The 17,386-nt window shown below is 35.4% G+C and overlaps 2 protein-coding genes and 1 long non-coding RNA gene across 3 annotated transcripts; 2 read left to right on the top strand and 1 right to left on the bottom strand.

Moving 5' to 3' along the window:
* Positions 1 to 3,581: 3,581 nt before the first annotated feature.
* Positions 3,582 to 4,297, top strand: LOC133305257 (uncharacterized). Its single transcript, XM_061505419.1, has 2 exons — positions 3,582 to 3,926; positions 4,034 to 4,297. Exons 1-2 carry the CDS (start codon positions 3,582 to 3,584, stop codon positions 4,295 to 4,297), a joined length of 609 nt encoding a protein of 202 aa, XP_061361403.1.
* Positions 4,298 to 6,834: 2,537 nt separating this feature from the next.
* LOC133305270 (uncharacterized) lies at positions 6,835 to 9,655 on the bottom strand. The gene is made up of 3 exons (XR_009750749.1): positions 9,352 to 9,655; positions 9,069 to 9,130; positions 6,835 to 8,455 (listed from the first exon to the last, which is right to left on the bottom strand). It is a non-coding gene; the product is annotated as an uncharacterized LOC133305270 (long non-coding RNA).
* A 1,125-nt stretch (positions 9,656 to 10,780) lies between these two features.
* On the top strand, positions 10,781 to 16,156 carry LOC133305273 (rhodanese-like domain-containing protein 6). The gene is made up of 9 exons (XM_061505444.1): positions 10,781 to 10,960; positions 11,051 to 11,215; positions 11,611 to 11,716; positions 11,920 to 12,100; positions 12,284 to 12,365; positions 12,674 to 12,756; positions 13,915 to 14,047; positions 14,718 to 14,883; positions 15,088 to 16,156. The coding sequence occupies exons 1-9, from the start codon at positions 10,799 to 10,801 to the stop codon at positions 15,837 to 15,839; spliced, it is 1,830 nt and encodes a 609-aa protein (XP_061361428.1). The 5' UTR covers positions 10,781 to 10,798; the 3' UTR covers positions 15,840 to 16,156.
* Positions 16,157 to 17,386: the final 1,230 nt, after the last annotated feature.

Raw genomic sequence — 17,386 nt, 5'->3', positions numbered from 1 at the left:
GCATTCGACAAATGCATGTGATTTTTGTGAAAATCACTGTTGAAGAAAGCTTCTGCGAGGGTGGTATTGTTGGTGAAATCCGGAGAAGTGAAAAAGGGGTATAATTGGGTGACGAATTTACCCCTCACATGTGACCAACTTTTGCCCAAAGTCATACATCACTCATCCGGCTTGCATATCTTCTGAAACAAAAAGAAACCCAAAACTCGATTCCAGACGAACGAAGAGGACAGAGGAAAGCCACATGCGCAAGGATGGGAGGTCAGGTAAGGATGATGAATGAAGATGAACGAAGATGAATGAAGGTTTTGAATGAAATGTGTTGTCGTGTTTGTGTATGTGAACTGACAGGTCACCCTTTATTACTCGATTGCAGGTTCCATTTGCGTAGGTGGTTTAAGAAGACTCCGGTGAAGTAGATCTACGACGGCTGAGAAGTTACTGGTTGGTAACTCAGGTTGATTTGGTTTGGTGCATCCAACGTGGAGAGACAGGGTCCTCTTTCTGTGTTGACGCGTTGTTAAACTTGAACGGTTAGTATATTCACACCCCTTGGTCCCATGGTGTGTGTTTATCTTTGCTGAAGCCTACTGACATCTGATAGGAATTTTTTTTTGTGGTAAACAATTTTTTTTTAATTCCTTAATTAACATAACTACATCTACGATTAATTAATAAAATAGCTTTTTAATTGTCAAAAAATTATAGGTCCTGATATATCCATTTTTAAAGGTAATTTTTGATATCTTAACCTATTATTTTTCTGCTCTGTTATACCACATGTCACTGTGAAAGGGGACTTATTGAAGTTGTTGACAATGGATGAAGAGAGCATTTCCTGGGAGAAGATGAACAGTAAAAAGTATATTGGTTTTTTTACTTTCTGATTTATGGTTGACAGTGGTGGGCTTAGACCTTAACCACTTTCATGTGTTGAGTTAAATAGAGAAAACCGTATCCATTAATAAGAGTTTATAAAGGTTGGGTCTCATAAGGTATGGAAATTTGGCAGAAACAAAATCAAAGAGGCAGTATGTGATACTGACATTGTAGAAAAATGCTGAATAAGAGGTGATTTTGTTACTATTATGAGTAGGGACAAGTTTGGTCTGTTTGGGAGAAAGAATGATGAAGTAAAAATAAGGGTGAGAGGGGCAGGAAATGAAAAGAAACATTGGTTAAGAAGTGTAGGGGTGAGAAGGGTTCAAATAGAGAAGGGATGAGCAGGGAGGCTTGGCCCCTTCACATAATAACTTTATAAATTGCTATTTTTATGTTATTAAACCTCAACTAGTTGGAGCTTGTAAGTAATATTTTTAGATATTTTAGGGCATATTTAAAAGTGATCAATTTTGTCATTGTTGATACCGCTTTTCTCATAATTCCGTCATATTAATGTATGCAACCTGCGACTTAGTGAAATTTTATAGTGTGAATCAGTTGGCAAACCTATGTTGGTTGATGCATGTAAGGTTTCTTGGCCTTGACTTCTGAAATATACTTTGTGAAAAAAGTACATAACTTGACCAATTTAAATACTTTGGTTAGCATTTCAAATCCAATTGCATTGTATGGTTCAGGCTTTATTACATTACAATCCATACGTGTCTTCATCAAATTAGAAGTTGGTAGTGAATGTCATGATGAATTACAAAATGAAAGGAGAGAAAGAAAAATGAAGGGGGTTATATGATTGCTTGCTATGGCAAAAAGCAAAAATTATGCTAAAGTTAAAATCTTTAAATAATGACAACGTCGATTTGAAAGACTCAAAAAATTTGTTCAACTTTAATGACTCTGCTTAGTAACTGATTTTATTATTTTTAAGACTATCATCATATATTTCTTCCACTTGTTGACCATCAACATTTTATCTTATAATTGACATTTATGTGTTCGTGATTTTGCGCCTTAGATTGAGACAATGAACAATGGAATGGATGATAGTGTCGTTGTTGTACTCATTGCTCATCTGGAATGTATGCAACAATTCTTTTTGTTGTTATTCAGTATTTGTGCCTTGTTATTACGGCGTAATGAAAATAGGAGAAATCAAAGGCGAAGAGTATCCTGCAATTTGTTGACCAGGATGAGGGTTAGGGAAGTCAATTTCCATAGAATAGTTCATCTAAGTGACAAGGCTTGTATTGAGAATACAAGGATGGATAGAAGTTGTTTCTATAAATTGTGTGAGATGGTTAAGCGCCGACTAGGCATATGGGTGTAGAAGAGATGGTCTCAATATTTCTTCACATTTTGGCCCACGATGTGAAGAATAGGGTAATAAAAAGGCAGTTCATGCAATCTGGTGAAACCATCAGTAGACAATTCTCCAAAGTGTTGCTTGCTGTCTTACGGTGTCATACTGTTTTATTTAAACGACCTGAACCAGTTGCGGAGATAGGTGGAAGTTGTTCAAGGTAATTTATTGTTCTTTACATACCCATACACTGTGTAATAGTTTTGTCGTGTGGTAGGTAATTTTTTGGTGGTTTATTATTAGAATTGTTTGGGAGCACTAGATGGAACACACATCAAGGTGAATCCCTTGCAAGCTGACAAGGCGAGATACCGGACTAGGAAAGGGGAGATAGCAACCAATGTGTTGGGGGTTTGTTCCCAAGATGGGCAGTTTATTTATGTTCTTCCTGGATGGGAGGGTTCCGCAGCAGACTCAAGGGTACTCAGAGATGCCATCTCTCGTCCGCATGGTTTAAAGGTCCCGAAAGGTAAATATCAAAATTTTCTTTCATGACCAATAGGGACATGGAATTAACTGTGTACATACATTGAGATTAATATTTTTTGTAACTAATATTAAATACGTTTCAGGTTATTATTACTTGTGTGATGCCGGTTACATGAATGGAGAAGGTTTCCTTACACCTTACCGAGGACAGCGTTATCATTTGAGCGACTGGAGACATGGTGCACAGCCTCGAACGGCTCGTGAATACTTTAATATGAAGCACTCTTCCGCAAGGAATGCCATAGAACGATGCTTTGGAATGTTGAAGGGTCGTTGGGCGATTGTTAGATCTAAGTCATACTATCCTGTTAAAACTCAATGCCGCATTATTATCGCGTGTTGCTTGCTTCATAATCATATCAGAAGAGAAATGACTGTGGATCCGCTCGACGAGGAAGAGGTAGATCAAATGCAACCTGCGGAAGAGGATGTCGGAGGAAATGACTTCATTACGCACGTAGAGTCTTCTAATGCATGGACTACTTCGAGGGACCAAATGGCGGAACACATGTTTAACACTTGGAGGAGTCGTGTTTGATATCAATTATTTTAACCGCTTTAGCGTTATGTTTTTTTAGTCTTATAAGCAGACTTAATGCCACATTCGAAGAATATTTTGTCTCTGTTGTATCGTGTTGTACTAGATAACAATTTGAACTTTATCGTATTGTGATCTGTTCTAATAGTATTAGCATTCATTAACTGTTATTACAGGGTTTTCCATTATCTGCTATGACATATTTATTTGCTCGGTTACTTGACATTCGATTCACCAATATTTTTTGCATATTTTCTTTCTATATAGCAGAGCTTCATTCACAAAGGACTATACATGGCTGAAGACAGTCAGCAGTCAATTAAACGATCTAATCATATATGGACCGCCGAAGAGGATAAAGTCCTCGTTGAATGTCTCACTGATCTAGGTTTGTGTTGGAGAGGAGATGATGGTTTCAAGATAGGTTTTTCAAGTGTGGTAGAAAAGATGATGCATAGCAAGATTCCAGGTTGCTCTCTGCGAGCTAACCCCCACATCACATCCAGAGTTAAATTGTTGAAAAAGCATTATAATGCCATCGCTGAAATGGTTGGACCTAATGGTGGGAGTGGCTTTGGATGGAATGATGCCAAAAAAATGATAGATGTTGAGAGGGATATATTCGACGACTGGGCGAAGGTAGAAACCTCTAATCTAGTTATACTGATGTGTTATAGACTATAACATTAATGGCCATTAATTCTTTCAAACTTTTTATGCATTAATTTTTGACCAACTTTTTGTAGACACACCCGAGTGCTAAAGGACTTTTCAACAAGCCATTCCCACACTATGATGCTTTGGGATCAATCTTCGGTAAGGATGTCGCCACAGGAGGTTCTGCGGTGGGTGCACACGATGCTATACACGATTTAGAACGAGAGACAACCTGTGATGATGATAGTGGCACCCCATTCGAGGAATATCTAGACCTGACTGGGGACTACATCCCAACTCCACTTGAAGAATCTCACGTGCCTGATATTCCTACAGAAGAGGTTGTGCCCTAATCTCCTGTTTCAAATGTTACGGCCAAAAGGGGTAAGAAAAGGACAAGGACTGAGGATCCTTTGGTTGATGTAATGAAAGATCTTAGTGACACATACCGAAAATCTACCAACAACATTGATAAGTTGGTGTCTTGCTTTCAACATCAAGCTGATGGAAGCAACAGAGGATGTCAATTATGGATGAGCTGAAAAAATTTGATGAACTCACTGATCCTCAAATGGTTCATATAGCTTTGCAGTTGAGCATGGACAGTACTATGACCGATGTGTTCATGCAATGCAATGATGGCCAACGAAAGTGCTTGTTGGCTGGGCTGTTAGCTAACTTTCAATGAATTTGAACACTTGCATATTTTTTGGCCATGTTTATGTCCGTGTATGGTAGCTTTGATACTGACATTTTGTTGTTGTGCATGACAGTGTTTTTTTGTTATGATGTAAATCTCTCATTGGAGGGTACAATGCTATACAACTGTATAGTTGTCAGTCACACAAGTGTTAGATGTTTGACTTTATTTTGTGTAAGCAGTGGTGTATTGTCTCCTATATGGATGCATTTTGGAATCGTTAAACTCGTCCTATTATTTATGTAAATTTATTTGAATATGGAGATATAAATATTTGTCTATTTAGTGTTTGTTCACTTCGAATGTCTGTCAAAGTGTGACTTAATGCAGGAATATTTGCAAGGTTTGATGAATGATGACGAGGATGACAGTTGTGTGGTAGGCCTCCTTGTTTCCCACATGGGCATGGACTTTTTTTTGTACAGTATTTCTATTGTCTTTAATAACCTCATTCTGTGCCGTCAGTCTTGCTTTATAATGATTATGAAAATCTTGATGCCAGGCTATGTTGTAAGTTTGAAAGTTTTATTATGATCGAGGTTCTTGCTTAATATTCTTATCATATGGGTGATTGATTGTATAAGACAATTGTGCTTATACATATAATGTATGTTTTTATATTATTACTTCAAGCATTAGGTTGCTATATGTGCTATTGGTGTAGTAATGACATTCTTATTTACTTGTTCTGCATACTACCCCATATTACCTATGTCTTTTCTTCCTATTAAGTTTAGAATTGCTGCTTTTACAGACTGCTCACAACCTCTTCCAGCATGAAGTATGCGTGATTGAGGACATCTGCTAGGAGCTAAAGGTAGTATTCATTTATAGTGTGTATGTTTCATTTTGGTGATTTTCCTGATACATAGAGTTAATCCTGATGCAAGCTGATGTGGATTTCTTGTTTACGTCTTAAGTTATTTTCTTACTCGACAACCACAGGGGCATCTCGTGGACTGGTTTGATCCTTTTATTCTTTCTTACAGTATGCTTAATTCCATTATGCAATACCCTTGCATGCCATGGAGGACCACCTATACGTCATTCACAATGGCTGTCAGCCCAGATTCTTCCAGCAAGGTGTGTTGTCCGATGTTGTCACAATTGGATGGTGGTTTGCCAATTAGTAAGGTACCCCTCAACCATGTAGGAACAGCTCCAAATAAACCAAATTGAATAATGGATCAGAAGCAAACTCAGGTGACTGAAGATCATAGCAATATGGAGTATTCAAAAACGGCCAAACAAATGCCTTCGTCTTGCTATATTACGAGGCAATACTGCTGAGATATGAATATAAGTAGTGAAAAGGTAGAAAAAGAGTTGGCGATGCATTTGTACCAAATTACAAGATCCTTAGGTTGCTGTAGCGGTTTAAAATTATGTACCCTTAGGTCGTGTTTTTACTTGTTGTAATTATCACAGTTACAATCCCAAATTGAATAAGATTAGTTTATGATCTTACAACTGTAATCAAATACTTTATTGCGAGGTTATCAAGTACTTCTACGTAGATTTGTTTTCAATGCCAAAAGAGAGAAATTGATGCCATTTATTTTGGGTGAGTGGTTAATTAAAATATTACATTGAATGTTGTATTCATATGTATGTCATGTTTAATTGTTCTTTTAGTCTCACCAATAACAGAATCAAAATACAAATATTGAAGTAGTCATTCAACTGATTTTAGGCTACCTTTGTAATTTATAAAAGAGCAAGCAAACTGGACCTACAAAGACGAAGTGGTCAGTTTTTCTTCTAAACAAATTCTTTTTGTCTCATATACGATCCTTGGGTTGCAGAGAGGCATGAATGACTATTGTTTCTTTTTTCAAATTTATTAAAAAATGGTTTAAACCCACATCACATGTTCTACATGATTTGAGACACAAATGAATGGGTGCACATCTATACTGCCATCGTTGTGCTTAACAAACTAAGTTGCAAGAATTAAACCAATTGTGATCCGGTTAAAAAAAATACATTAAAACATCAACACAATTACATATAGGCTTACATCACAGACTGATACTAAAAAAAATTTGGTTGGTGTACAAACATCATTTACATACCATAAACTAAACCGGATGACATCCAAAAATTACAGTACAAATAAAAACATGCTTAGCCGTACAGAAACCAGCCACAATTACATATTAATTACAGCAAAACAAGTGCCATACCACAGGACAAATCATCTATATATTATAAATAATGTCATGACAATACCAAACGTTATGACAGTTATCATTTGAGAAACGGCTAATAACTTTTCGACCTTCTCGTGTTTCACACAACTACGGCAAAACGGTTCCTCAGACCATTCAAAGAAATGGCAGTCATCCGTGGTTCGGAAGTTACGACATCCAAAAAACTGTCTTCCTGGATTCCTATCTGTGTGGGATACACGCAATGCAGCCGACACTCCACAATAGCACATCTTCAACCTCGATGAGGATGATGATGAAGAATGCCTCGAGTTTGTGCTATCACCGGCACCTGTTCCAAACCCACATCCGCCCATACTTCCTCTGTACACAAAGTTTGGTCTGTTTCCAATAAGGCTCTCACACTTTTTGACACTGCCTTGTGGGTTACTGAAACAGAGAAAGAGTCAATTACGGTTAATAGCTATAAAACTGAAATGGCATCATATTTTTTTAACAGGATCCATAATTTGGAGAACATGTTAGCTAACTTTATTACAAATTACCATTATTAGAAATTTATACCTTTGGTGCTGGGTAATATATATTCTCTCAGTTATCAATTAGGATGATGTTATGTGTGAATAAAAAAACTAAGAACCTATATGTTACCAACTACCTTAAGGGAAACAACTATATCAATTACAAAATTACAATCTATTGATACGAAACAAACAGAGGCCTTTAGTATAAGTAAAAGTGGCTTCCATATCATACAAGTAAAATGACAATCTCCTAACACAGCACCTTCCTCTCTTTTTAAGATTTTCAGATCAGCAATCAAAGTCAAGCCACAAGTTTAATCACACTAAGGACGAAAACAAACTTTTCATACAGCATTTTTATGTTCATACATTATATTCATGTCATGAAAATACTCATGTAATGAAAATACACTATAAATTTTCCATCACAGAACACTCAAAACAAAATTACAAACCCTGCACGTTATTGGGAAGTCACAGAAAGAGTGTACAAGTTAAAAGCAAAAAGCTTTATGAAAAGGAGAAAGATTGAAGAAGCACATGAAACTTGCCACGAAGTAAAAACTCTAGAAACATACAGAGCTATTGCATAACAAGCAAAAAAAATAAAAAAATAAAAAAATAATTATGCTTCCAAGGTTCTCATACATCTATGAAGTAACATAAAATTTAATATAAAAAATTAAAAAACAAAAAATCACCGTCAAACAAGACCAAGGACATTATTGAATGATAATCCGTGCATTATAGGTTAAAGGCGATTATTCAATGAGTGGAGTGGAGTACCTGTTGCTTGTTAAGTTGAGTTGAGGAGAACTATGGCAGTTATCGTCAACAATTATAGAGGGATGTGAATTACAACAAGAGGAGGATAAAAGGTCTTACAAAACAGAAAAAAAAATTAAAAACAAAAGAGAGCAGATCAAAACTAAGATTGCTACCAGGCTGCCCAATCTCTCTGCAAATGTGAGATACCAACTTGGCAACTCCCTGCCATGACCAGAACAAACTAAGTAGCAACTCTTAAACGATTAAAACCCTGAAATCCAATATACTTAATGCAAGTTATCCCTCTCAGAGCCACCCCTAATGAAATCTTGAACTTGGCTGCGATCCCTAGACAAACATAAGAACTTACATTATGCTTAACAATCATGAAAATATAATAATGAAAAAGTGCAACGTTCCCAACTCACTGGAACAAGTTTACAGTACCAAAGCCTAGCATCACAAATTATGTATGACTATATGAACTTCTAAACACTTTATAAGTGTCTATCTTATAAAGCTACCTAATAGAATCTTCACTTTATTTCAGTTTATTTGAAAAATCAAAAACCACCCCTATGGAGGGTTTGGATGGATTACTTGCTGTAAGTATTGCATTTTTATGTTAATACTTTATGTCCATGAAATGAAAGTACTCATCACCCAGTAAAATCGTTAAAAATTTAGAACCAAGGCAACAGGAGCATATCAGTTTGAACAAACAAAAAAGTACCAAATAGTTGATGAGAATACAAAAATCTCATTGGTCCTTCAAAACAACAAATACCCAATATTTGTGTAGAAGTAATATATTTAATGCCTAAAAATTATGACTGACGTTTGTGGTTATCAGGAACTACCGTGGGATATTTTCAAGCAAATCTTCACTAAATAAATTTTCATTACAATGATATATGATTACATGAAAGAAAAATGAAGACGGAAGGAATTTCAGCTATACCTGTGCAAGATTCGATGGCAGTGGCAGAAAGCAACACCCTTGAAGAGCTGGTATATCAAGTTCTGCAAAGAAATCCACAAAATCAAACACAAATTCAAACAACAACCCTTAAAGTTACTCGGTAGCACAATTTAAATTGAAAAAAAAAATACCCATAACAAATTTCAAAGTTAAAGGGCAAACACCCCATGATAACATATGAAGCAAGCAAAAAAATCATCAGTCGAAGAATAAACATATGGAGCCATTGAGGAGAAAAAATACATGTTCACGAAAATCCTACCTTTGCAAAGACGAAGAATAACTAGCTGAAGCAACAAGAAATCGGAAGACTAGAACAAGCAGTCGAACAAGCTTTGTGAAGAACAACTGTACTCAGAGAGGAAGAAGAAGAAAAAAATTCGTCGTGGAAGTCCAACCCTAATATATGCGACAAATTAAACAATGGATGAAGAGAGGCGTCGTCTCCAACCTTGGGGTTTTGTCAAACTTGCCAGCGATTGGAACCACAATCGGATGGTAGAGGTCAAATTGGAACCACAGATGGAGACAGTGACAAATCTGGTGGAGAGACAGAGATGTCCAAACACAAACTGGTGTCATACGAGGTCAATATTGTCGTTGGGTTAATAAGCTTGTCGAATAGGGTAATTTCAAATAAAGGGTTATTTTGTAATTTTACTAAATTTACCTATCATTATTTTATCTTCAACCAAACACACATTTACAAATTTTACTCAATTTCCCCGGTAATATTTTGTCCAACCAAACAACTTTTGTTTAACTTTCCTATCAAACTCATTTTCCAACTATTTCCCTAGTAATTACATTTCCCTATTATTCCAAAAATTTCTCCTCAACCAAACGCCACCTAAGAGAATCCCCCGTTGTAGTAGTACCCACATAAGAGCCATCCAATATTAAGACCAAGCATGATCTAGTTTTTATTTGCTAATACTGGAATAGAGATAGTTAAAAATGTTGTCCAATCAAACAATTTTTAAGACTTGCACAGTTTTGCATGCTATATTAATAGCAAATTTATGATGATGTAAGATGCTACTAGCTAAGTTGATATATTTTTTTAATTAATTAGCATAAATTCTACACGTAGTTAAACATTTCCTAAATAATTTCATAGTTTTGAGAAGTTGCTTGTGAAATTACCACTCATTCCTAAGCATATCATCTAGAAAGTTTTAAGATTTGAGAATGATTAAGATGTAAGTTTTAACCAGATCATGAAGTGGAAAACAAAAGAGCAATAGAACACAAATGCAGTTTGTATCTATAACCAATTCTAAGAATGATAAATGACTTTATATATTTCTAACATGATCCTTATTCAATAGATATTTGGACTTCAATCATGAATAATGCATAGGCGTAATCTTAAATTAAAATTCATTTTTCATTTATTTATAAATATGGAAACGGTAAAGATCAAATTCTTATCCTTGATCACTTTGTCATAAATATGTAAATCTACACCAATAATTCGTTATTTAGAAAATAATTAACATAGGCACGAAGAAAATTAGAGATAATATGTCGTCCATAAATAAAACCGTAGGTTAATGTGGAAATTCAAAAAGAAAGTAAAAGTATTCTTACCCTGCGTATCCGTATTCCGTATTCCGTAGTGATTAAACAACGCCTCTCAAGTCTCACCTCACCGTGAGTAAAATCTGCGATTTCGCATAAACCCTTTAAAGACGAAAGCTCAAACCATGTCCGACAACAAAAACAAAGACCAATACGGTGTCCTTCTCTATTACAAGTACGTCGAGATTCCAAACCTCAACGAGCTCGTCACATTCTACGACTCCAACTGCTCCTCGCTCGGCCTCCTCGGTCGTGTTCGGCTTTCTTCCCACGGCGTCAATGTCACCGTAAATCTCAAATCCCAAACTCGCTTCTGCTTCTGCTTATTTCTCCTTTCGTTCGAAACTGAAAACTGAAACTGTCTTTCATTTGAATAGGTTGGCGGCAACTTATCCTCTTTGGAGAGGCACATCGAAGCCGTTAAGGCCATTAATAGCGTCTTTGAAGGGACTGATTTCAAGCTAGCAACTTGTCATCAGCCATTAATTGACAATGTTGCTAAGGAGTGTGGATTCACTTCTCTCTCAATTCGGATCGTCAAGGTCTTTTATTTATTTATTTTTTTATTCCTATACCCTGAAACTATGAATGTTAACATGCCATCTGTATTTGCTGTTTTAAATTACGATTCGGTGGACCTTTTGTCCCTATTAGCACCTTGGTGTGAGCGAAAAAGTACAAGGCTATGTTTCATTACATATTGTCATCTTAGAAGAGGATAAGCTATGCTCAGAAAATATCAGAAATGAACTATCATTTTCATCAACACGCACACACATATTGATTAAACATCAATTGTGAAGGTGTCTGTTGTGGTGTAATATAATAAGCAGTTTGTTTTCTTATTAGCTTTTATTTCTTCTTTTGCATTTGCTACCTTTGCAATTTTCGTTCTGATTCTTGCTTCCATAAAGATATACTTCTGCTGTGTTCATAGGAATTGGTTACTCTCAGTTCCCATCCACTGTTAAAGTCACCTGAAATCTCAAATGCTGGAAGACATCTCTCTGCTGTTGAGTTCCATTCTTCCCTTCAGAATTCTAGTAAGTGGCTATAACTTGAAAGCCTTGATGTATATGTTTTCCATTTGTTATCTTAGTTAAATTTCATTTGTCCTTGTCCTTTTTACTGTGTAAATATGTTTTTTTTCTATATTTTTTTTTTCACTATTTAGAGCATTTGGTTTTATTTGGAGAGTTGATATTGAAATCTGAATCTCCGTTTGTATAATCCTGTTGTTTTGTAGACAAGGAGAGTCCAGAAAACAACCTTGTTTTACTTGATGCAAGGAATCTTTATGAAACAAGAATTGGGAAATTTCATGCACCAAATGTTGAAACTTTAGATCCTCAAGTTAGGCAGTATAGTGATTTGTCCTCTTGGATAGATGATAATGGTGAGCAGTTGAAAGGCAAACAAATCCTCATGTATGCTCTCCTTTTAAAACTTTTTGGGGGGAATTCTTGATTCCTTAGTTGCATTCTTATTCTAATATGATCTAGTAAATATCTAATCAGTGATATGGGAATAGTATTTTCCATGTAGCTATGATTTCTGTACTTGAATTACTTACAATGCTTATGGTGTGTAATTTCACTTGTTGGTTGAAGGTATTGTACCGGTGGAATCAGGTGTGAAATGGCATCAGCATATATTAGGTCAAAAGGTGCTGGGTTTGATAATGTGTTTCAGGTGAATTCCTGAATTTCTCTTTTCCCAGTTCTTCTCTCTACTCAACCCTTTGAAAACAAAAGAAATTTTGATCAATATGTCATGGATTTTTATTATGCTCATAAGCTGTTCATAATGATACAACCTTAGAAAAGATCCTACTAAGTCATAAGGACCTTGGTATCAGTGTGCAATGAAATATGATGACTGTAGTGTGTGGAAATCTTTTGGTAGCGTATCCTTCTAAAGACTTTGTTATGAGACATGGTCAAGATTGTCTTAGTTAATGCTGATGACCTGTATTTCTTGTATTTTTGGATTAATTGCAGTTATTTGGTGGCATACAACGGTATTTGGAGCAATTCCCAGACGGTGGTTTCTTCAAAGGAAAGAATTTTGTTTTTGATCCCCGGTATATCTTTTCAATTCTCACATTGCTTTTAGGCATGAATTTGTATAAATATCTTGTAATTCTGTGATACCTGTCAGGACTGGAAATTTGACATTACATCAAATTCTTTTATTGCCATTATTTGTTAATAACAGTTATGGTAGTATTTTATCTTTTTTTTTTTTTTTTTGCGATGTTAAAAGACAAAGACCTGCAAATGGAATTATTTAAGATACTGTATCCAATAGCCACAACAGTTTATTTTCAGATTGAAGATTTATTTAACCTTATATGAATATATGATTCAATTGCATTTACAAACTGGTTATTTAACTTGTTCCTTTATAGTAAATATTTTTCAAATAACCGAGCTTTTGAACTAAATAGAGAATTGGATCCTTTGCAATAAATCATGCTATTTTTGCTAGCCCTTGATTTTAATTCTGCCATGTTTTTATCATGCATTACTTGGTGATTATGCTAGTTCATTTCTCAGTTATATTGTTTATTTTTTATGATTTAGATGTTTTTACATTATATACATTACATGCCGGTTCTCCTTTGCTTTGCTTTTTATTTTTTTAAAGTTATTATTGCTACTCTTATCAAGTCACGTTTATTCCCCCCTTTTTACGGCTCACAATTTGCAGACTATTTAAATGATATGCTTGTCTTAAAATAAATGAATTGGATTGAATGACTTATTGTATAATTTATTTTTGTAGAAGTGTTAATTCTAGTCATACATGTATGAATCGAAAGGTAAAATTTATGATAAACAAAACTAACTTTTCATAATTACATGTTTAGTCCCTCCAAATTACAGCTTATGCTCTTAAATCTTAATTAAGAGAAGCTAGACAGGTCATCATGATTTTATTGCTTTCACTATTCATGTGTATTGTTCTCATCACTTGCTGTTGCTGGCTTGTTGCACATGCTGACAATTTTAATTTGATTATCTTTGACTTTTTGGTGGTTGGGGTGGGGTTTGTTTCAATTGCTCTTGCTTTCTGGTAATAACACTTGTTGCTTTCAATGCAATGAGAGCTTCATTATCTATATTCATTATTGAGCTTATCCAGTAAAGAGTAGATTGAAAGTTGGTCAAAGTATTAATGGTAGTGTTCCGACAATTGGATAAACCGAATCCATATTTCATTTCTTCCGTGGCTACAGGATATCAGTTGGAAGTTCAGATGCTAATATTGTTGGTACCTGCCTTATCTGTCACTGTTCATTTGATGATTATTCTTCACGCTGCCGATGTACTTATTGCAGAATACTTGTCTTGGTTTGTGGTAATTGCCAGGTATGATCTGATAACTTTTACCTAATGTCTGCTGAATTTTTTTGTTCAAATGTCTTTTGAATTTTACCATTCTTAAGGAGTTAGTAAAGGAAGAAAAGTATAAGGAAAGAGAATGAAATCATTAATATACAATGAGATTATTTACTGGATCTTGTGGTCTCAAACACTATTTTTTCAGAGAACTAAACTAAGAACTGTTTTGGGTTGTTTGTGAAGTGCCCATGAGCTTATAAATGAGAGCTTGGTTCTGGTTATGTTTGTTTACTAAGAGAACCTACTATCTTGAGTATTGCTTTTGAGCTAGTTTAATTGTAACTGGTTCCAGAAAATACTAATAATGTTACTCAATTTTTTTTTATCAAGAATTGTGGTTTGTTATTGGGAAGAAAAGTTGGATTTTTCTCAAATTGAGTTCATGAGCTGATTTTGTAAGCCCCAAGCTATTCCTGTGGTCATTAGACCTCAAAGTTGGGCTTCAATCATGCTAGCATTTGAATAACATGTTTGTACTCTTGAAGCATTGGCTCTTAAAACTCGGGTTAACTACACTCCTGAATTGGTACTCTAGAAAATTTATCCTTTCACCATCTTTAATTTCTTGACTTGATTCTTTTTTTATTTGTTTTCTGGGTTTTTTGTTTTGCCTTCTGATGTTATTGTGGTCCACCAGAATGAAGCTGCAGAGTATATTTGTGAGCTATGCCAAAAACAGGGCAAGGCTGTTAGGTCAATGCAGTTGATTGAAAATGGTAAATCAAGGACACCATTGCCAGTTGTTGAGTTCCAGAATTTTTCTTCAGATACTATATTCTTGCCTCAAATGCCTAGGGGAGATGGTAAGGTCTGTGCCATGTCATATCAACAAACCTAGCTTTCACCTGCGTTTTGTTGAATTTTAAGTTAACTGATAGTTAACCTACAATTGTTGCAGCGTACTGAGTTTTTAGTCCTTTAAAATCTGAAGCATTCGCAATTTGAAAAGCCATCTATAATTTACTGAAAGTGTGCAATTCCTAACATCCTAATGTATTATATTTCAGATCTACAGACCTCAAGAAAACTAAGAATCTTATGCTTGCATGGATTTCGGCAGAATGCATCCAGTTTTAAGGGAAGAACAGCATCATTAGCCAAAAAGCTCAAGAAGATTACTGAATTTTCTTTTGTAGATGCACCTCATGAATTGCCATTCATTTATCAAACCCCCATGTCGGTGCCCTGTGGGAATTGTGCATCATCATCATTGCCATCAATTCCTCCTCCACCTCTGGAGAATTGCAAGAAGAAGTTTGCATGGTTTGTGGCATCTAATTTTGATGGAAGTAGCGGTGTTGATTGGAAGGTAGCAGATGGCCCATTTGATCCACTTCAATACCAGCAGCAAACTGATGGATGTGATATTTCACTATCACACTTGAAGAATGTGTTTTCCCAAGAAGGGCCATTTGATGGAATCTTAGGATTTTCACAGGGAGCAGCAATGGCCGCCTTAATCTCTGCACAACAAGAAAAGCTAGAAGGTACTATGGACTTCAAATTTGTAATCTTGTGCTCAGGCTTTGCTCTCCATGTGAAGGGGATGGATGGTGGCCCTATCAAGTGCCCCTCTCTTCATATTTTCGGTAATGAACATGGTAAAGACAGGCAGATAGCTAACCAAGCTAGCAAGGAGCTTGCTTCTCTATATGATGGCGGTTGTTCTGTGATCGTTGAACATGATTGTGGTCACATAATTCCTACTCGGTCCCCATATATTGATGAGATCAAGAATTTCCTTGGGCGTTTTCTGTAAGAGGTCGGGAAAAAAAAAAAACACTTGTTGATACTATTCAAAACTTACAATGTTGCGTTGCTTGATATCATATTTGTCTTATGCATATCACCTTGCCATAGAACCTGTACCATGTTCTATGGTCATGCGATTGCCTCATTTCAATCTAGTAAGGACCAAGCCTCTTAATTATATGTCATAAGCGTGCAACGAACACCACATTCAAAGCATACTAATCATGCTGAGAGTCTGTAATTGTTGCGAAGTTGAAAGGAAGGAAGATGATGCGTGGGAATGAAAAAAATTAACATACAACTATACAAGGTCATGCAAATCTTGACATGAAAAAAACTAGTTTCGAGAAAGCATACACCCCATTTACCTCCTCATCAAGGGACAAGGATCCTGTTATTTTTACTCATGTCCTTTTCAGCTTGGAAAATGTTGTATTTGGTTTATTTCCTGTTTTTACTTTTAATTGGTATATCTTTATTAATAATTATAACAGTATTTGTTTTATTTGATTTTTCAATTTCAAGACTTTGTAAAATGAATTATTAAAAATAACTATGCTTTTAATATTAAATATAGTTCAAATAATAATTCAAATAATTAAGAATATAGTATTAATTAAATAAAATATTAAAAGATAGTAAATTGCCGACAAATAGATAAGATCCTAATCTTTGTTGTTGATTCATGTTGTTTCATACTAGAATAGCAAAATACTAACTGATAACGATGAGAGACCGGTTGCAATATGAAGAATCTGAAGGATATGAAGCGAAAATAAAGAAATAATTAAAAATAAATTATTTGGTCAAGCTAGCTCCACTGCTCGCTTCAGCGAGCAAGTGAGCGAGCAACACAACAAAGCTCGCTTCACTCCTCGCTTAAGCGAGAAGAAGAAAATACTCGCTGAGCAGCTCGCTTTAGCGAGCTCCTCAGCGAGCGGGTCCAGACTCAGAAGCCCACAATTTCTCTTTAAATATAACGTGAAGAAAGCCGTGGAGAGAAGGCTGGAACACGAAGAAAGAAGGGAGTCAGAGACGAAGCGAAAGCCGTGGCAGAAGAGGAACACTGGTAGAGGGGAAGGAAGGAATCATTCTGCATCATTGATCGTCTTCATTAATCAAGTTTTACCATGAACCCTATTTATTTTTCAGTATATTTTAATTCTGTCTTTATAATTATGCATAGCTAAATTACTTTTAGTAGTTAGGATGATACAGAACCAATGTGTTCTTAATTGATGTGTGTTTCTCTTATGAATTACATTCTTGTTTTTAAATTATGCAATCAATCTGATATTCATGATTAGTTTTATTTATGACTTGATCAATCGTAGATAAACATATGAGTTGTGCATGACAATAGGAATGTTGGTGTATGATTCTGATTGGTTGATTGCTGAAATTTGTATGATATAGGGATAGACTTATAAATTCTATAACTGTAGGTTCTTGCGATAATGCTTATTTTACGAAAAAGTACTAAGCGATTGGGCTTTTGATTAGAGTAAAGAATTAGATTACCGAGGGATTGAGATTTAATCAATCAAAGAAAGA

The sequence above is a fragment of the Gastrolobium bilobum genome, unplaced genomic scaffold, assembly GCF_033153095.1.
Source record: "Gastrolobium bilobum isolate Gb01-03AN ecotype WA unplaced genomic scaffold, APGP_CSIRO_Gbil_v1 utg4294, whole genome shotgun sequence".
Taxonomy (NCBI): Eukaryota; Viridiplantae; Streptophyta; class Magnoliopsida; order Fabales; family Fabaceae; genus Gastrolobium; species Gastrolobium bilobum.
The sequence above is the reverse complement of the archived record's forward strand: the minus strand, read 5'-3'. Positions and strand labels throughout refer to the sequence as shown.

Coding starts and splice junctions, on each gene's coding strand:
- LOC133305257 (XM_061505419.1), top strand. CDS start 3,582: ATGGCTGAAGACAGTCAGCAGTCAATTAAACGATCTAATCATATATGG. Junction 3,927..4,033: donor TATTCGACGACTGGGCGAAG/GTAGAAACCTCT, acceptor AACTTTTTGTAG/ACACACCCGAGTGCTAAAGG.
- LOC133305273 (XM_061505444.1), top strand. CDS start 10,799: ATGTCCGACAACAAAAACAAAGACCAATACGGTGTCCTTCTCTATTAC. Junction 10,961..11,050: donor CCCACGGCGTCAATGTCACC/GTAAATCTCAAA, acceptor TCATTTGAATAG/GTTGGCGGCAACTTATCCTC. Junction 14,884..15,087: donor TCAAATGCCTAGGGGAGATG/GTAAGGTCTGTG, acceptor ATTATATTTCAG/ATCTACAGACCTCAAGAAAA.